This window comes from Palaemon carinicauda, chromosome 6, assembly GCF_036898095.1.
Source record: "Palaemon carinicauda isolate YSFRI2023 chromosome 6, ASM3689809v2, whole genome shotgun sequence".
Lineage (NCBI taxonomy): Eukaryota > Metazoa > Arthropoda > Malacostraca > Decapoda > Palaemonidae > Palaemon > Palaemon carinicauda.
The window spans coordinates 150,491,716-150,513,043 of NC_090730.1; the positions used below are offsets into that span (position 1 = coordinate 150,491,716).

Here is a 21,328-nt window from a genome sequence, read left to right on the forward strand (position 1 = left end):
CAAGGGGTGTGGGAGCTAAAAAGAGGTCAAAGAACTTCTAATGCAAGGGGTGTGGGAGCTAAAAAGAGGTCAAAGAACTTCTAATGCAAGGGGTGGGGGAGCTAAATAGAGGTCAAAGAACTTCTAATGCAAGGGGTGTGGGAGCTAAACAGAGTTCAAAGAACTTCTAATGCAAGGGGTGGGGGAGCTAAAAAGAGGTCAAAGAACTTCTAATGCAAGGGGTGTGGGAGCTAAAAAGAGGTCAAAGAACTTCTAATGCAAGGGGTGTGCAAGCTAAAAAGAGGTCAAAGAACTTATAATGCAAGGAGTGTGGGAGCTAAAAAGAGGTCAAAGAACTTCTAATGCTAGAAGTGTGCGAGCTAAAAAGAGGTCAAAGAACTTCTAGTGCAAGGGGTGGGGGAGCTAAAAAGAGGTCAAAGAACTTCTAATGCAAGGGGTGTGAGAGCTAAAAAGAGGTCAAAGAACTTCTAATGCAAGGGGTGTGGGAGCTAGAAAGAGGTCAAAGACCTTCTAATGCAAGGGGTGTGGGAGCTAAACAGAGGTCAAAGAACTTCTAATGCAAGGGGTGGGGGAGCTAAAAAGAGGTCAAAGAACTTCTAATGCAAGGGGTGTGGGAGCTAAAAAGAGGTCAAAGAACTTCTAATGCAAGGGGTGTGGGAGCTAAAAAGAGGTCAAAGAACTTCTAATGCAAGGGGTGGGGGAGCTAAAAAGAGGTCAAAGAACTTCTAATGCAAGGGGTGGGGGAGCTAAAAAGAGGTCAAAGAACTTCTAATGCTAGAAGTGTGGGAGCTAAAAAGAGGTCAAAGAACTTCTAGTGCAAGGGGTGGGGGAGCTAAAAAGAGGTCAAAGAACTTCTAATGCAAGGGGTGTGAGAGCTAAAAAGAGGTCAAAGAACTTCTAATGCAAGGGGTGGGGGAGCTAAAAAGAGGTCAAAGACCTTCTAATGCAAGGGGTGTGGGAGCTAAAAAGAGGTCAAAGAACTTCTAATGCAAGGGGTGGGGGAGCTAAAAAGAGTTCAAAGAACTTCTAATGCAAGGGGTGTGGGAGCTAAAAAGAGGTCAAAGAACTTCTAATGCAAGGGGTGTGCGAGCTAAAAAGAGGTCAAAGAACTTCTAATGCAAGGGGTGGGGGAGCTAAAAAGAGGTCAAAGAACTTCCAATGCAAGGGGTGGGGGAGCTAAAAAGAGGTCAAAGAACTTCCAATGCAAGGGGTGTGGGAGCTAAAAAGAGGTCAAAGAACTTCTAATGCAAGGGGTGTGGGAGCTAAAAAGAGGTCAAAGAACTTCAAATGCAAGGGGTGGGGGAGCTAAAAAGAGGTCAAAGAACTTCTAATGCAAGGGGTGGGGGAGCTAAAAAGAGGTCAAAGAACTTCTAATGCAAGGGGTGTGGGAGCTAAAAAGAGGTCAAAGAACTTCTAATGCAAGTGGTGGGGGAGCTAAAAAGAGGTCAAAGAACTTCTAATGCAAGGGGTGTGAGAGCTAAAAAGAGGTCAAAGAACCTCTAATGCAAGGGGTGTGCGAGCTAAAAAGAGGCCAAAGAACTTCTAATGCAAGGGGTGTGAGAGCTAAAAAGAGGTCAAAGAACCTCTAATGCAAGGGGTGTGCGAGCTAAAAAGAGGTCAAAGAACTTCTAATGTTAGAGGTGTGGGAGCTAAAAAGAAGTCAAAGAACTTCTAATGCTAGAGGTGTGGGAGCTAAAAAGAGGTCAAAGAACTTCTAATGCTAGAGGTGTGGGAGCTAAAAAGAGGTCAAAGAACTTCTACTGCAAGGGGTGTGGGAGTTAAAAAGAGGTCAAAGAACTTCTAATGAAAGGGGTGGGGGAGCTAAAAAGAGGTCAAAGAACTTCTAATGCAAGGGGTGGGGGAGCTAAAAAGAGGCCAAAGAACTTCTAATGCTAGAAGTGTGCGAGCTAAAAAGAGGTCAAAGAACTTCTAGTGCAAGGGGTGGGGGAGCTAAAAAGAGGTCAAAGAACTTCTAATGCAAGGGGTGTGAGAGCTAAAAAGAGGTCAAAGAACTTCTAATGCAAGGGGTGTGGGAGCTAAAAAGAGGTCAAAGACCTTCTAATGCAAGGGGTGTGGGAGCTAAACAGAGGTCAAAGAACTTCTAATGCAAGGGGTGGGGGAGCTAAAAAGAGGTCAAAGAACTTCTAATGCAAGGGGTGTGGGAGCTAAAAAGAGGTCAAAGAACTTCTAATGCAAGGGGTGTGGGAGCTAAAAAGAGGTCAAAGAACTTCTAATGCAAGGGGTGGGGGAGCTAAAAAGAGGTCAAAGAACTTCTAATGCAAGGGGTGGGGGAGCTAAAAAGAGGTCAAAGAACTTCTAATGCTAGAAGTGTGGGAGCTAAAAAGAGGTCAAAGAACTTCTAGTGCAAGGGGTGGGGGAGCTAAAAAGAGGTCAAAGAACTTCTAATGCAAGGGGTGTGAGAGCTAAAAAGAGGTCAAAGAACTTCTAATGCAAGGGGTGGGGGAGCTAAAAAGAGGTCAAAGACCTTCTAATGCAAGGGGTGTGGGAGCTAAAAAGAGGTCAAAGAACTTCTAATGCAAGGGGTGGGGGAGCTAAAAAGAGTTCAAAGAACTTCTAATGCAAGGGGTGTGGGAGCTAAAAAGAGGTCAAAGAACTTCTAATGCAAGGGGTGTGCGAGCTAAAAAGAGGTCAAAGAACTTCTAATGCAAGGGGTGGGGGAGCTAAAAAGAGGTCAAAGAACTTCCAATGCAAGGGGTGGGGGAGCTAAAAAGAGGTCAAAGAACTTCCAATGCAAGGGGTGTGGGAGCTAAAAAGAGGTCAAAGAACTTCTAATGCAAGGGGTGTGGGAGCTAAAAAGAGGTCAAAGAACTTCTAATGCAAGGGGTGGGGGAGCTAAAAAGAGGTCAAAGAACTTCTAATGCAAAGGGTGTGGGAGCTAAAAAGAGGGCAAAGAACTTCTAATGCAAGGGGTGGGGGAGCTAAAAAGAGGTCAAAGAACTTCTAATGCAAGGGGTGGGGGAGCTAAAAAGAGGTCAAAGAACTTCTAATGCAAGGGGTGTGCGAGCTAGAAAGAGGTCAAAGAACTTCTAATGCAAGGGGTGGGGGAGCTAAAAAGAGGTCAAAGAACTTCTAATGCAAGGGGTGGGGGAGCTAAAAAGAGGTCAAAGAACTTCCAATGCAAGGGGTGTGGGAGCTAAAAAGAGGTCAAAGAACTTCTAATGCAAGGGGTGTGGGAGCTAAAAAGAGGTCAAAGAACTTCTAATGCAAGGGGTGGGGGAGCTAAATAGAGGTCAAAGAACTTCTAATGCAAGGGGTGTGGGAGCTAAACAGAGTTCAAAGAACTTCTAATGCAAGGGGTGGGGGAGCTAAAAAGAGGTCAAAGAACTTCTAATGCAAGGGGTGTGGGAGCTAAAAAGAGGTCAAAGAACTTCTAATGCAAGGGGTGTGCAAGCTAAAAAGAGGTCAAAGAACTTATAATGCAAGGAGTGTGGGAGCTAAAAAGAGGTCAAAGAACTTCTAATGCTAGAAGTGTGCAAGCTAAAAAGAGGTCAAAGAACTTCTAGTGCAAGGGGTGGGGGAGCTAAAAAGAGGTCAAAGAACTTCTAATGCAAGGGGTGTGAGAGCTAAAAAGAGGTCAAAGAACTTCTAATGCAAGGGGTGTGGGAGCTAAAAAGAGGTCAAAGACCTTCTAATGCAAGGGGTGTGGGAGCTAAACAGAGGTCAAAGAACTTCTAATGCAAGGGGTGGGGGAGCTAAAAAGAGGTCAAAGAACTTCTAATGCAAGGGGTGTGGGAGCTAAAAAGAGGTCAAAGAACTTCTAATGCAAGGGGTGTGGGAGCTAAAAAGAGGTCAAAGAACTTCTAATGCAAGGGGTGGGGGAGCTAAAAAGAGGTCAAAGAACTTCTAATGCAAGGGGTGGGGGAGCTAAAAAGAGGTCAAAGAACTTCTAATGCTAGAAGTGTGGGAGCTAAAAAGAGGTCAAAGAACTTCTAGTGCAAGGGGTGGGGGAGCTAAAAAGAGGTCAAAGAACTTCTAATGCAAGGGGTGTGAGAGCTAAAAAGAGGTCAAAGAACTTCTAATGCAAGGGGTGGGGGAGCTAAAAAGAGGTCAAAGACCTTCTAATGCAAGGGGTGTGGGAGCTAAAAAGAGGTCAAAGAACTTCTAATGCAAGGGGTGGGGGAGCTAAAAAGAGTTCAAAGAACTTCTAATGCAAGGGGTGTGGGAGCTAAAAAGAGGTCAAAGAACTTCTAATGCAAGGGGTGTGCGAGCTAAAAAGAGGTCAAAGAACTTCTAATGCAAGGGGTGGGGGAGCTAAAAAGAGGTCAAAGAACTTCCAATGCAAGGGGTGGGGGAGCTAAAAAGAGGTCAAAGAACTTCCAATGCAAGGGGTGTGGGAGCTAAAAAGAGGTCAAAGAACTTCTAATGCAAGGGGTGTGGGAGCTAAAAAGAGGTCAAAGAACTTCTAATGCAAGGGGTGGGGGAGCTAAAAAGAGGTCAAAGAACTTCTAATGCAAGGGGTGGGGGAGCTAAAAAGAGGTCAAAGAACTTCTAATGCAAGGGGTGTGGGAGCTAAAAAGAGGTCAAAGAACTTCTAATGCAAGTGGTGGGGGAGCTAAAAAGAGGTCAAAGAACTTCTAATGCAAGGGGTGTGAGAGCTAAAAAGAGGTCAAAGAACCTCTAATGCAAGGGGTGTGCGAGCTAAAAAGAGGCCAAAGAACTTCTAATGCAAGGGGTGTGAGAGCTAAAAAGAGGTCAAAGAACCTCTAATGCAAGGGGTGTGCGAGCTAAAAAGAGGTCAAAGAACTTCTAATGTTAGAGGTGTGGGAGCTAAAAAGAAGTCAAAGAACTTCTAATGCTAGAGGTGTGGGAGCTAAAAAGAGGTCAAAGAACTTCTAATGCTAGAGGTGTGGGAGCTAAAAAGAGGTCAAAGAACTTCTACTGCAAGGGGTGTGGGAGTTAAAAAGAGGTCAAAGAACTTCTAATGCAAGGGGTGGGGGAGCTAAAAAGAGGTCAAAGAACTTCTAATGCAAGGGGTGGGGGAGCTAAAAAGAGGCCAAAGAACTTCTAATGCTAGAAGTGTGCGAGCTAAAAAGAGGTCAAAGAACTTCTAGTGCAAGGGGTGGGGGAGCTAAAAAGAGGTCAAAGAACTTCTAATGCAAGGGGTGTGAGAGCTAAAAAGAGGTCAAAGAACTTCTAATGCAAGGGGTGTGGGAGCTAAAAAGAGGTCAAAGACCTTCTAATGCAAGGGGTGTGGGAGCTAAACAGAGGTCAAAGAACTTCTAATGCAAGGGGTGGGGGAGCTAAAAAGAGGTCAAAGAACTTCTAATGCAAGGGGTGTGGGAGCTAAAAAGAGGTCAAAGAACTTCTAATGCAAGGGGTGTGGGAGCTAAAAAGAGGTCAAAGAACTTCTAATGCAAGGGGTGGGGGAGCTAAAAAGAGGTCAAAGAACTTCTAATGCAAGGGGTGGGGGAGCTAAAAAGAGGTCAAAGAACTTCTAATGCTAGAAGTGTGGGAGCTAAAAAGAGGTCAAAGAACTTCTAGTGCAAGGGGTGGGGGAGCTAAAAAGAGGTCAAAGAACTTCTAATGCAAGGGGTGTGAGAGCTAAAAAGAGGTCAAAGAACTTCTAATGCAAGGGGTGGGGGAGCTAAAAAGAGGTCAAAGACCTTCTAATGCAAGGGGTGTGGGAGCTAAAAAGAGGTCAAAGAACTTCTAATGCAAGGGGTGGGGGAGCTAAAAAGAGTTCAAAGAACTTCTAATGCAAGGGGTGTGGGAGCTAAAAAGAGGTCAAAGAACTTCTAATGCAAGGGGTGTGCGAGCTAAAAAGAGGTCAAAGAACTTCTAATGCAAGGGGTGGGGGAGCTAAAAAGAGGTCAAAGAACTTCCAATGCAAGGGGTGGGGGAGCTAAAAAGAGGTCAAAGAACTTCCAATGCAAGGGGTGTGGGAGCTAAAAAGAGGTCAAAGAACTTCTAATGCAAGGGGTGTGGGAGCTAAAAAGAGGTCAAAGAACTTCTAATGCAAGGGGTGGGGGAGCTAAAAAGAGGTCAAAGAACTTCTAATGCAAGGGGTGGGGGAGCTAAAAAGAGGTAAAAGAACTTCTAATGCAAGGGGTGTGGGAGCTAAAAAGAGGTCAAAGAACTTCTAATGCAAGTGGTGGGGGAGCTAAAAAGAGGTCAAAGAACTTCTAATGCAAGGGGTGTGAGAGCTAAAAAGAGGTCAAAGAACCTCTAATGCAAGGGGTGTGCGAGCTAAAAAGAGGCCAAAGAACTTTTAATGCAAGGGGTGTGAGAGCTAAAAAGAGGTCAAAGAACCTTTAATGCAAGGGGTGTGCGAGCTAAAAAGAGGTCAAAGAACTTCTAATGTTAGAGGTGTGGGAGCTAAAAAGAAGTCAAAGAACTTCTAATGCTAGAGGTGTGGGAGCTAAAAAGAGGTCAAAGAACTTCTAATGCTAGAGGTGTGGGAGCTAAAAAGAGGTCAAAGAACTTCTACTGCAAGGGGTGTGGGAGTTAAAAAGAGGTCAAAGAACTTCTAATGCAAGGGGTGGGGGAGCTAAAAAGAGGTCAAGGAACTTCTAATGCAAGGGGTGGGGGAGCTAAAAAGAGGCCAAAGAACTTCTAATGCAAGGGGTGTGGGAGCTAGAAAGAGGTCAAAGAACTTCTAATGCAAGGGGTGGGGGAGCTAAAAAGAGGTCAAAGAACTTCTAATGCAAGGGGTGTGAGAGCTAAAAAGAGGTCAAAGAACCTCTAATGCAAGGGGTGTGCGAGCTAAAAAGAGGCCAAAGAACTTCTAATGCAAGGGGTGTGAGAGCTAAAAAGAGGTCAAAGAACCTCTAATGCAAGGGGTGTGCGAGCTAAAAAGAGGTCAAAGAACTTCTAATGTTAGAGGTGTGGGAGCTAAAAAGAAGTCAAAGAACTTCTAATGCTAGAGGTGTGGGAGCTAAAAAGAGGTCAAAGAACTTCTAATGCTAGAGGTGTGGGAGCTAAAAAGAGGTCAAAGAACTTCTACTGCAAGGGGTGTGGGAGTTAAAAAGAGGTCAAAGAACTTCTAATGCAAGGGGTGGGGGAGCTAAAAAGAGGTCAAAGAACTTCTAATGCAAGGGGTGGGGGAGCTAAAAAGAGGCCAAAGAACTTCTAATGCAAGGGGTGTGGGAGCTAGAAAGAGGTCAAAGAACTTCTAATGCAAGGGGTGGGGGAGCTAAAAAGAGGTCAAAGAACTTCTAATGCAAGGGGTGGGGGAGCTAAAAAGAGGTCAAAGAACTTCTAATGCAAGGGGTGTGGGAGCTGAAAAGAGGTCAAAGCACTTCTAATGCAAGGGGTGTGGGAGCTAAAAAGATGTCAAAGAACTTCTAATGTTAGAGGTGTGGGAGCTAAAAAGAAGTCAAAGAACTTCTAATGCTAGAGGTGTGGGAGCTAAAAAGAGGTCAAAGAACTTCTAATGCTAGAGGTGTGGAAGCTAAAAAGAGGTCAAAGAACTTCTAATGCAAGGGGTGTGGGAGCTAAAAAGAGATAAAAAAACTTCTAATGCAAGGGGTGGGGGAGCTAAAAAGAGGTCAAAGAACTTCTAATGCAAGGGGTGGGAGCTAAAAAGAGGTCAAAGAACTTCTAATGCAAGGGGTGTGGGAGCTAAAAAGAGGTCAAAGAACTTCTAATGCTAGAGGTGTGGGAGGTAAATAGAGGCCAAAGAACTTCTAATGCAAGGGGTGTGGGAGCTAAAAGGAGGTCAAAGAACTTCTAATGCAAGGAGTGTGGGAGCTAAAAAGAGGTCAAAGATCTTCTAATGCAAGGGGTGTGGGAGCTAAAAAGAGGTCAAAGAACTTCTAATGCAAGGGGTGTGGGAGCTAAAAAGAGGTCAAAGAACTTCTAATGCAAGGGGTGTGGGAGCTAAAAAGAGGTCAAAGAACTTCTAATGCAAGGGGTGTGGGAGCTAAAAAGAGGTCAAAGAACTTCTAATGCAAGGGGTGGGGGAGCAAAAAAGAGGTCAAAGAACTTCTAATGGAAGGGGTAGGGGATAGATGTCGCCAGCGAGGCTTTGGGGAAGGTGCGGCGGCGTCTGTGTTCTTTCTGATGCGTAAACTTAATTGAATACAAGTAAAAACAGGGCATTAAATACGTATTATAAATACTAAACTCTTTCTTATTATGACAGCACAAATGAAATCTTACAAGTTCCAACATGTAACTAAGCGCTCCCGAAACACGAGTCAACCCTTTACTTCTGCTTGGAGGATATCCTCGCAAGTAAAAGGTAATCATTATGAATATGGAAAGAAAGATTTGCTTATACTTCTACCTTTTGCTTCAGAGAATTACCTTGTACTTCTACCTTATGCTTACAAGGATATCCTTCATTTTTATGAATACCTCCCATTGAATGGCTTTCATTCTGCATTAGTAAAAGGTAAGTTCACGATTTAAAGCAGATATGGAAACTATCAAAAGATTTGAAAGAAGTATAAAATGTTAAAAACAAACACATAGTAAGTGTCTAAAAAGTCATGTAAGTGAAAGAATAGGACAGGTTGTATGGTGGCCAAGGCATCAGCCACCTATTGTGATAACTACCGCTAGTGTTATTGGTGACTTTGACTGACCAGATAGTGCTACATTATGATTGGATCCCTCTCTAGTTATGGTTAATTCTTTCTTTGCCAACACATACACCGAATAGTCTATCCTATTCTTTAGACATTCTTCTCTTTCCTCATACACTTGACAACACTAAGATAACCTAAAATTCTTTTCCACTCAAGGTGTTAACTACTGCACTGTAATTGTTCAGTGGTTACTTTCGTTTAGGTAAAAGTTAAAGACTTTAGCTATGGCAAGCAACTTTTCTCGGAGAAGGTCACTCAAAAATTAAACTATTCTTATCTAGTTTTGGGTAGTGCCATAGCCTTTGTACCATGGTCTTCCAGTGTCTTGGGTTAGAGTTCTCTTGCTTCAGGGTACACTCAGGCATACTATTCTATCGGTTTCCTTTCCTCGCTGGGCTATTTTCGATGTTAGAGCCCTTAGCTTATAGAATCCTGTTTTTGCAACTAGGGTTGTAGTTTAGCTAGTGATAGTAATAATAAATAATATGGTCGAGCACATCGCAGTCGGAATGTTCCTCAATTGACTTGAATTTAGTCTATGCTTCTACCAGCTTCTCATTAGTGGCACTATTATTTTTGCTAACTTCTTGGGTATCATCCACTCCATTCCTTTAATCGAGATACAGTTAATAATTTCTCCTTGTCTTTATAGTTGCTGTATATGACTATTTTAGGACAGTGGCTGCTTATATCAATTTGTATTTGTATCTAATTCATCGTTAAAGGTTAATGGTGTTTGTCTTCAGTTTCAATTTCATCTGAAGAGATATTCTTTAGAACGTCAGCCGGGCAGCATGGCCCAACGGTGCCGTGGTGTCCAGCCACGGCTGTAACCTCCCAATGAACAGCTGAGATTTTGGGCACAGGTGAGACTCGATCTGCTGCCAATGCAATGTAAGGCTAGCATGTTTTCATAGGTTTGGCAACCAAAGATATGGTTTTTTTTTTTTTTTTTTTGGTGATCAATGACGTAAGACTAGTTTAGTAATTGTCCCTCTCATTTCTCTTGACGATTTTCCTTTATTATTCCCTAACATATCGTTTAATATTTCCTTGTTTCCTTTCCTCACTAGGCTATTTTTACCTGTTGGAGCCCTTTGGCTTATTGCATCTTGCTTTTCCAACTAGGATTGTAGCTTGGCTAGTAGTAGTAGTAGTAGTAGTAGTAGTAGTAGTAGTAATAATAATAATAATAATAATAATACAGTATACACCTCATTAAGTTACAGCTAACGTGGAAAGGCAAACATTTTGGTTTTAGGAGTTTTAAGGATTTATGAATTATTGTACAGTGCTGTGACTGCGGAGGCCATTCTTACTTGAGGGTACACTCAGGTACACTTATTGTTTCCTTATATCCTTTCTTTACTTGGCTATTTTCCTTGTTGGAACCCTTGGGCATAATATAACATACCGATTTTCCAAATAGGGTTATAGCTTAGCTTATAATAATAATAATAATAATAATAATAATAATAATAATAATAATAATAATAATAATAATAATAATAATAATAATAATAATAATAATAATAATAATAATAATAAGAAGAAGAAGAAGAAGAAGAAGAAGAAGAAGAAGAAGAAGAATCTGGATTTAGGTAAAGTAGAAGCTAAAATGTGTTTTTAAGGATCGTGTCACACTGACAGCACAAATCACTTTTACTTGATTCGGACTAACCTCTTTTTTTAACAGCTAGATAAGACAGACGATAGTGACAAATATCGAAGATGGGTTAGTTATGAAACCCTACTGTATAGGAAAGTACTGCACAGTATATTGAAAGAACTTTATTGTTTTATCTTAATGCTTCATTGAGAAAATATATATGTATTACATATGAATACAATCAAACAAATGAGCCCTAGAGTATGAAAAGTAAGGTCAAAGAAATTTCCTAATCATCAAATAACTGCTGCAATATTCAATAATGACAGTTTCAATAATGTAAGTATATTTCAAGATGAGAAAACGTTCAGTTGATATGCACAGATTTAGGTAGGCTAGACTGAAAAAAAAAAACTTCAAAAATAAAAAGGATATATAATACGTACAAACGATGCATAAAGCACACATTTCCCCTGCACTGCGATTCTTTAAAACTAACATAAAACATCGTTTATGAGAAGTCAACAAGATTAAACAAAATCTTGAAAAGCACGGTTGACAAATGGACTAAATAAGATAAGCATTTGAAAGATGATCCCATGACCTCTTTCGATTAAGTAAGTATCATCAGTTTTATAAGTTGTGTCTTTTCCTCCTTGCGAGAGAGAGAGAGAGAGAGAGAGAGAGAGAGAGAGAGAGAGAGAGAGAGAGAGAGAGAGAGAGAGAAATATTATTTCCTCTTGTTTATTTAATCATTTACTCTGCGAATTTGAAAATGGTTAATGAGACACTATTCAAATATTCTGATACAATAAAAATGACTGCTAGACAATTAGATAGATAAGCACACACGCAGCCCCTCTCACCAGGGTATGACAAGTCTCCCTCTCCCCTACCCGAGGGCCGGAGAAAGACCGAGTAGTTTTACGCCTGGTAATGCTACTGAGCGAGACAAGTAAGATCTATCTATCTATCTATCTATCTATATATATATATATATATATACATATATAAATACATACAGTATATATATATATATATATATATATATATATATATATATATATATATATATATGTGTGTGTGTATGTATATTATGTATATATATGTGTGTGTGTGTATATATATATATATATATATATATATATATATATATATATATATATATATATATATATATAACCAGATGCTTATTCTTTATCATATACGGGAGCTTAGGGAAGTATAAAATAGCACAAGTAAAAGTAAATGTCTGAACGAAATGAAGAAAGTCTTACCTTGATTTGCACGTGGTATTCTTCATGGTCAATGACCTCAAAGACTAATTGTTGTATATCATCGTGGAACATGGTAACTGACGGATCTATTTTCTTCAGTGTCATCTGGAATTCAGCCCATTTGGAATAAATAGAAGTTGAAATACCTATATAAAAGTGTGAATGACTTTATGTACTCGTGTTTGTTATGCTTTAGATAAGTTTACGGCGATGGGTCAAGTACAATTTGCACTTACAATGATAAAATAGGATTGATATTAGTTAATTTTTACTTAAATTAATTCCAAACAAGGACAATTACCAAAAAAGAGTTTGTCCTCGTCTTCCATTTCTGCAAAATTACAGCTTATTTAGCTTTCTGAACATTAAAAATTGAGTTTATGCCAATCAATAAAAATTCTTTATATTGCCACTTTTATTATGACTGCAAAGTTTTACATCCTAATCACTATTTGAATTGTTAGCTTTATTGTAATTTTATATACATTTTATTATTTATATATGGCTCTGTTATTCGATCAGGTCACTGTACACTTTTCATACAATCCCATAATCATCATCATCCTCTGCGCTAGATCACCCCAGAGATAAATATGTATTTAATGATAAAATTTTCTTGAATGAGATTTAATACAAGACAGCTTTTAGATTTTTTACCACCTACGACTAAATTGTGGAATAAGCTTCAAAGCCTTGAAGCTGAATCATTGGACTCTGTTGGAAGGCTACAAGCCATTGGGCAAGTAGCGTTCCCCTCCCCCAGCTTGGATTTCAGCTTTAGCTAGCCTTACTGTAAGAGCAACAATAGTAATGAAAAAAAATCTTGAAATACAACTGAACTCTATGAATTTCTATTTACAATATGAAGGATTCCTGCATCTAAATGAAGTTGAACAGATTGTACTTGACAATACACAATAGTTGACATTATACAGTACATCATCCTTTTTGTACCAGAGTATTGAAATGATAATACATAACTTCAGGTAGTTATGATAACATGCGCCATAATGAATTTCCTCTAGACTTCATCCTGAAAGCTGCAAGATATTTAGAATTTAGAGCAGCCTCCTTTGTAGATGTTACTTCTTATATTGGATAACGGCAATGTGACCAAAAACCTCAATCCATCTAATTTGTGGTTGTAGCGAGGATAGTAGAAGAGAGGATGGTGTAGCGTTTCAGTTTGTTCAGCTCAAATTTTACCTGTTCCACTGGATATTCCAACTCTTAGATGCAATGTATCTAGTGTATATTAATGAAATAAACCATTACGACTAGAGGCATTCCTGATTATATTGAAAAGGATTATATGATAGTTTTCAACCCCCCCCCCGTTCTTCTACAAATTGTTCTTTTCTCCTTCAAGGTAGTAGCTTTCTATAGAGAATACGTTCCGGAACCATGTACTTTATTTTAAGTTATTCCTTATCTAATCTATTGTTTATCTCTCTCAAGCACAAGGCGATGATAATTCTAATATTGAAATTATTATAGAAGACGCTTTCTTCAACAAGAATCTTTAGAAGGATCAATATCTTTGAAATTTAGTGCCTTAACTAAATGATATTGTACATACAAAAAAAAATCTCGTATGTACCATATCTGACTTCCTCATTCATCATCATCATCATCATCTCCTCCAACGCCTATTGACGCAAAGGGCCTCTGTTAGATTTCGCCAGACGTCTCTATCATAAGCTTTTGAATCAATACTTTTCCATTCATCACCTCCTACTTCATGCTTCATAGTCCTCAGCTATGTAGGCCTGGGTCTTCCAACTCTTTTAGTGCCTTGTGGAGCCTAGTTTAAAGTTTGAACTAGTTTCTCTTGGGGAGTAAGAAGAGCATGCCTAAACCATCTCCATCCACCCTTCATCATGATTTCATCCACATATGGCACTCGAGTAATCTCTCTTATAGTTTCATTTCTAATCCTGTCCTACCATTCAACTCCTAATATTCTTCTGAGGGCTTTGTTCTCAAATCTACAAAATGTGTTGGATATTGTTTCATTGTTATACCTCGACTCGTGTCCATACAGTAACACCGATCTCACTAAACATAATATAAATACAGTATATATATACATATATATATATATATATATATATATATATATATATATATATATATATATATATATATATATGAATGAGGAACAATCAGATCAGTTCCTCATAACGAAATAGAATTTTGGGAACTTGGCTGTGATTTAGATTTCTGTGCACATTGACTAATAATAGTAAGAAAAACAAAGATTTCTTAAAAAAAGATGATTCATGGCCCATTAAAAACAGCTGGGATATTCTCATTGCATGTTCAGATAATTGTTGCTAAACCAGGACGACAAAACCTATCTCGAATGATCTCCTCAATGAAACTCACCTTTGAACCTCTTGGAGTATTTTTCATCTCCCCCTCGACCACGTATCCGGCATCAGAGTTCCTCTTCATGTGGCACTTTTCAAAATTACGATCCCATTCGCAGGCGGTATATTTTTGACACGCTGTTTCCGAAGACACACTTTGACCTTCTGAAAAGAAAGTAAAGACGTTTGAAAGGGGGTTTATAAAGGTGGGTCATATGGCCAGGTGGCTATGAGGTGGGGGACATTAGGTGCCAAGGGGCAACTACGAGGAAACCCCGCTGTGGCACTATGAATCTAAGGTCACTGGAGGCTGGAAAGCAAGATAGAAGGAAGCAAAGTGGAATAGAAGGTACAATACGAAGGCTGGGGGAAGTGGAGATGCCTACAGAGCACCGTGACAGGTACACAATGGGGTATAAGCCCCCTTTTCTCAATACACATGGTATAATGTTCCAGGAAATTGTCCCTTACGTTTCCACAGGGACAAACGTCTCTCTACTTCAGAATTTCATAATGTATTTCCAAAAAATTTCGAAAATTTTCGTGTTTTTTCCAAAATATTCCAAGTGTGGTGCATTTTAAAACGTTGTTTCTAGTTAAGTAATCTCTTTTTTGTTGGGCTGAGAAAATTAAACAGATTCCTCAGTACAGTGTATTCTAGGCAAATTAATTGTTTCTTAATCTCTGCTAAAAGAGAGAAACCAGAAATGAGATATTAATGAAGAGGCTTTCCCTAAGTTTGCCTTTTTTATAAATGTATGATAAATCAGGTCTAGTTAGTCCATGACCTCAGCAGTTCTGACTATCGATTTTATTTCACAAAACTATACAATCAATAATTAGATCTGAAAAAAAATCAACAATAGCAATATACAGTATATATAAAAAAAATTCTAATTTTTTATTATACAGCAATGATAAATAATAAATAGCGTAAAACCTTACCAAGCTTGTATTTTTCCATTCATAACAAAGGGGATAGAAGGATAGGTGTAAATAAAACTGCCAATCAAAAAGAAAAAAAAATGTTATTTGAAAGGAGCGGTAGGTATTTTAATAGCAGTGATCATGACTTCAGGACAGATTTCTACAATTGCTAGGGCTCCAAATATTAAAACTCCAACTCGCCAATATAAAATCAAAATAAAATTTAAGATTTCAGTGTCAGTTTGCTGAGTTTTCTCAGAGTATAGAATTCATTTTAAAGCAAGAATTTCTTGAGGAAAATCAAAGCTACTGCTTGGAAACAAGCAGTCAAGAAACGATACTACATGGTACACTTGGACGCATGAACTCCTGACACACCTTGCTCTGAAGAAGTGCACCTTGTCACATCCTCACCGAGCGGGGAGTAACCAAACAGGGGCAGAGGGGGTGAACGAGGTTAAATCCAAGAACTCGACGCTCAGAAATGGTGTGACAGGGTGCATTTCCTGTATCCAACTGTACCTGCCAGCATTTATTATCATCAGCATTATTATTATTATTATTATTATTATTATTATTACAAGCTAAGCTATAACCCTAGTCAGAAAAAAAAACCAGGATGCTATAAGGCCAAGGGCTCCAACAGGGAAAAAGTAGCCCATTGAGGAAAGGAAACAAGGATATAAACTACAAGAGAAGTTACGGACAGTTAAAATAAAATATTGTAAGAACTGTAACAAAATTAAATTACATCTTTCAGATATAAACTATAAAAACTTCAATAAAAAACAGAGGAAGAGAAATAAGGTAGTTTGCCTGAGTGTACCCACAAGGAAGAGAACTCTAACCTAAGACAGTAGAAGATCATGGCACAGAGGCTATGGCGCTACCCAGGATAACACTTCATATGGCTAACATTTATGTTTCACACAAACCAACGACAATGAACAGAGGTTATTACCTAGACCTTATTTTGAGATTAGAAATGCTAAAACATAAAACAAGTGAACTTGGTTTGCCTCCCAAGGAATTTTTTTTTTCTGTTATTATTATTGCTGCGAAATTTTCAACTAAATATGTTACATTTCTCATAAGATAACGATTGTCGAAAACCTAAGATTATTGAACTGTAAAATCCATAAACGTTATCCTGAAATATATTAAAATCTATGTTCACGCGTGAACGTAGACGTTGTAGTATTGGAATGGGATCACCTGTAGAATTGTCACCCCAGAATCCACCTGCAGAATCATCACCCCCAGAAACTCCCACCTGTAGAATCCTCACCACAGAATCCCCAGAATCCCCCAACTGTAGAATTGTCACCCCAGAATCCCCCACCTGTAGAATAATCACCCCCAGAATCCCCAACTGTAGAATTGTCACCCCAGAAAATCCCACCTGTATAATTGTCACCCCAGAATTTCCACCTGTAGAATTGTCACCCTGGGATTTCCACCTGTAGAATCATCACCCCAGAAACCCTCACCTGTAGAATCGTCACCCCCAGAAAATCCTACCTGTAAAAGTGTCACCCCAGAATCCCCACCTGTAGAATCGTCCACCCAGAAAATCCTACCTGTAGAATCGTCACCCTAAAATCCCCTACATGTAGAATCATCACCCCCAGAAAATCGTACCAGTAAAATCATCACCACAGAATTTCCACTAGTAGAATCATCACCCCAGAATCTCCTACCTGTAGAATCACCACCCCAGAAAATCCCACCAGTAGAATTGTCACCCCAGAATTCCACCTGTAGAATCGTCACCCCAGAATCCCCTACCTGTAGAATCACCACCCCAGAAAATCCCACCAGTAGAATTGTCACCCCATAAATCCACCTATAGGATCGTCACCCCAGAATTTCCACCTGTAGAATCGTCACCCCAGAATCCCTTACCTGAAGAATCATCACCCCAGAAAGTCCTACCTGTAGAATTGTACACCCCAGAATTTCCACCTGTAGAATCGTCACCCCACAATCCCCTACCTGTAGAATCATCACCCCAGAAAATCCCACCAGTAGAATTGTCACCGCAGAATTCCAACTGTAGAATTGTCACCCCAGAATTTCCATCTGTAGAATCATCATATCAGAAACCCCTACCTGTAGTATCATCACCCCAGAAAATCCCACCAGTAGAATTTACACCCCAGAATTCCATCTGAAGAATCATCACCCCAGAATTTCCACCTGTAGAATCGTCCCCCCAGAATCCCCTACCTGTAGAATCATCACCCCAGAAAAACCTACCAGTAGAATTGTCACCCCAGAATTTCCACCTGTAGAACTGTCACCCTAAAAACCCTACCAGTAGAATCGTCACCCCAGAATCCCTTACCTGCAGAATCGTCACCCCAGAATCCCCCACCTGTAGAATCGTCATCCCAGAAAATCCTACCTTTAGAATCATCCCCCCAGAATTTCCACCTTCAGAATTGTCACCCCAGAATCCTCTACCTGTAGAATCATACCCCCAGAATTTCCACCTTCAGAATTGTCACCCCAGAATCCTCTACCTGTAGAATCATCAGCCCAGAAAATCCTACCAATAGAATTGTCCCCCCAGAATTTCCACCTGTAGAACTGTCACCCCAAAATCCCCTACCTGTAGAATCGTCACCCCAGAATTCCACCTGAAGAATCGTCACCCCAGAATTTCCACCCATAGAATCGTCACCCCAAAATCCCCTACCTATAGAATCATCACCCCAGAATTTCCACCTGTAGAATCGTCACCCCAGAATCCTCTATCTGTAAAATCATCACCCCCAGAAAATCCTACCAGTAGAATTGTTACCCCAGAATTCCTTACCTGTAGAATCGTCACCCCAGAATACCCTACATGTAGAATCGTCACCCCAGAATCCCCTCCTGTAAAATCGTCACCCCAGAAAATCCCACCGGTAGAGAACTGTCACCCTGGAGTTTCCACCTGTAGAATCGTCACCCCAGAATCCCCCAACTGTAGAATCGTCTCCCAAAAAAATCCCACCAGTAGAATTGTTACCCCAGAATTTCCACCTGTAGAATTGTTACTCTGGAATTTCCACCTGTAGAATCATCACCCCAGAATCCCCCACCTGTAGAATCATCACCCCAGAAAATCCCACCTGTAGAACCATCACCCCAGAAAATCCCACCTGTAGAATTGTAACCCTGGAATTGCCACCTGTAGAATCGTTACCCCAGAATCCCCTAACTGTAGAATCATCTCCCCATAAAAATCCCACCAGTAAAATTGTTACCCCAGAAAATCCTACATGTAGAATCATCACCCTCAGAAGCCCTCACCTGTAGAATAGTCACCCCCAGAAAATCCTACCTGTAGAATTGTTACCCAAGAATCCCCCACCTGTAGAATCGTCACCCCAGAAAATCCCACTTGTACAACTGTCACCCCAGAATTTCCACCTGTAGAATCGTCACCCCAGAATCCCCCAAGTGTATAATTGCCATGCCAAAGAAATCCCACCTGTAGAATTGTCACCTCAGAAAATCCTACCTGTAGAGCTGTTACCCCAGAAATCTTTACCTGTAGAATCATCTCCCCTAGAAAATCCTACCTGTATAATTGTCACCCCAGAATTCCACCTGAAGAATCGTCACCCCAGAATTTCCACCCATAGAATCGTCACCCCAAAATCCCCTACCTATAGAATCATCACCCCAGAAAATCCCACCAGTAGAATTGTCACCCCAGAATTCCACCTGAAGAATCATCACCCCAGAATTTCCACCCGTAGAATTGTCACCCCAGAATCTCCTACCTGTAGAATCATCACCCCAGAAAATCCCACCAGTAGAATAGTCACCTCAGAATTCCACCTGTAGAATCGTCAACACAGAATTTCCACCTGTAGAATCGTCCCCCCAGAATTTCCATCTGTAGAACCGTCACCCCAGAATCCCTTACCTGTAGAATCATCAACCCAGATAATCCTACCTGTAGAATTGTCACCCCAGAATTTCCACCTGTAGAACCGTCACCCCAGAATCCCCTACCTGTAGAATCATCACCGCATAAAATCCTACCTGTAGAATTGTCACCCCAGAATTTCCACCTGTAGAACCGTCACCCCAGAATTCCCTACCTGTGGAATCATCACCCCAGAAAATCCTCCCTGTTGAATTGTCACCCAAGAATATCCACCTGTAGAACCATCACCCCAGAAAACCCTAGCTGTAGAATCATCACCCTAGAAAATCCTACCTGTGGAATTGTCACCCCCAGAATCCCCTACATGTAGAATCGTCACCCCAGAATCCCTTACCTGCAGAATCGTCACCCCAGAATCCAACACCTGTAGAATCGTTACCCCAGAAAATCCTACCTGTAGAATCGTCCCCCCAGAATTTCCACCTGTAAAATCATCACCCCAGAATCCTCTACCTGTAGAATCATCAGCCCAGAAAATCCTACCTTTAGAATTGTCACCCCAGAATTTCCACCAGTAGAACTGTCACCCCAGAATCCCCTACCCGTAGAATCGTCACACCAGAATCCCTTACCTGCAGAATCGTCACCCCAGTATCCCCCACCTGTAGAATCGTCATCCCAGAAAATTCTACCTGTAGAATCATCCCCCCCAGAATTTCCACCTGTAGAATCGTCACCCCAGAATCCTCTACCTATAGAATCATCAGCCCAGAAAATCCTACCAGTAGAATTGTCACCCCAGAATTCCCTGCCTATACAATTGTCACCCCAGAATACCGTACATGTAGAATCGTCACCTCTGAATCCCCTCCTGTAGAATCTCCACCCCAGAAAATCCCACCGGTAGAGAATTGTCACCCTGGAGCTTCCACCTGTAGAATCGTCACCCCAGAACCCCCAACTGTAGAATCGTCTCCCCAAAAAATCCCACCAGTAGAATTGTCACCCCAGAATTTCCACCTGTAGAATTGTCACCCTGGAATTTCCACCTGTAGAATCATCACCCCAGAATCCCCCACCTGTAGAATCATCACCTCAGAAAATCCCACCTGTAGAATTATCACCCTGGAATTTCCACCTGTAGAATCGTTACCCCAGAATCCCCTAACTGTAGAATCATCTCCCCATAAAAATCCCACCAGTAAAATTGTTACCCCAGAAAATCCTACATGTAGAATCGTCACCCTCAGAAGCCCTCACCTGTAGAATAGTCACCCCCAGAAAATCCTACCTGTAGAATTGTTACCCAAGAATCCCCCACCTGTAGAATCGTCACCCCAGAAAATCCCACTTGTACAACTGTCACCCCTGAATTTCCACCTGTAGAATCGTCACCCCAGAATCTCCCACTTGCAGAGTCATCACCCCTGGGGTATCCCACCTGTAGAATCGTCACCCCAGACACTCCCACTTGCAGAATCGTCACCCACAGAGTATCCCACATGTAGAATTGTCACCCCAGAATCTCCCACTTGCAGAATCGTCACCACCAGGGTATCCCACCTGTTGAATCGTCACCCCAGAATCTCCCACTTGCAGAATCGTCACCACCAGGGTATCCCACCTGTAGAATCGTCACCCCAGAATCTCCCACTTGCAGAATCGTCACCACCAGGGTATCCCACCTGTAGAATCGTCACCCCAGAATCTCCCACTTGCAGAATCGTCACCACAAGGGTATCCCACCTGTAGAATCGTCACCCCAGAATCTCCCACTTGCAGAATAGTCTCCTCGAGGGTATCCCACCTGTAGAATCGTCACCCCAGAATCTCCCACTTGCAGAGTCGTCACCGCCAGGGTATCCCACCTGTAGAATCGTCACCCCAGAATCTCCCACTTGTAGAAACGTCACCCACAGAGTATCCCACCTGTAGAAACGTCACCCACAGAGTATCCTCACTTGCAGAGTCATCACCCCCAGGGTATCCCACCTGTAGAATCGTCACCCCAGACTCTCCCACTTGTAGAATCGTCACCCACAGAGTATCCCACCTGTAGAAACGTCACCCCAGAATCTCCCACTTGCAGAGTCGTCACCGCCAGGGTATCCCACCTGTAGAATCGTCACCCCAGACTCTCCCACTTGTAGAATCGTCACCCACAGAGTATCCCACCTGTAGAACCGTCACCCCCAGAATCTCCCACTTGTAGAATCGTCACCCCCAGGGTACCCCACCTGTAGAATCGTCACCCCAGAATCTCCCACTTGTAGAATCGTCACCCCAAGGGTATCCCACCTGTAGAATCGTCACCCCAGAATCTCCCACTTGTAAAATCGTCACCCCCAAGGGTATCCCACCTGTAGAAACGTCACCCCAGAATCTCCCACTTGCAGAATCGTCACCCCCAGGGTATCCCACCTGTAGAATCGTCACCCCAGAATTTCCCACTTGTAGAATCGTCACCCTCAGAGTATCCCACCTGTAGAATTGTCACCCCAATGGACCTTGGGGTGAAAATTCTACAAGTGATCCTTGGAATGTTTTTGTTTAAGATTTCAATATATTTCAGGATAAAGTATATGGATTTATGGATTTAAGCCATGTGCCTGGCACTTGGGCCCGGAAGCCGTTAAGCGTCGAAATGCAACTAGGGAGAAATCCCGCCGTTGCACCAAGAACTAAAAGCTGAGAAGCTGGACAAC

The 21,328-nt window shown here is 41.7% G+C and overlaps 1 protein-coding gene across 1 annotated transcript in view; it reads right to left on the bottom strand.

Annotated features, from left to right (window-relative positions):
* Positions 1-21,328, bottom strand: part of LOC137642727 (sucrase-isomaltase, intestinal-like) — a 73,762-nt gene that overhangs the window by 44,678 nt on the left and 7,756 nt on the right. The window contains exons 2-3 of the mRNA XM_068375552.1: positions 13,827-13,975; positions 11,439-11,543 (exon numbers count right to left, since the gene is read on the bottom strand). Of these exons, the coding sequence (XP_068231653.1) occupies positions 11,439-11,543; positions 13,827-13,975 (254 nt within the window). The remainder of the gene's footprint in view (positions 1-11,438; positions 11,544-13,826; positions 13,976-21,328) is intronic.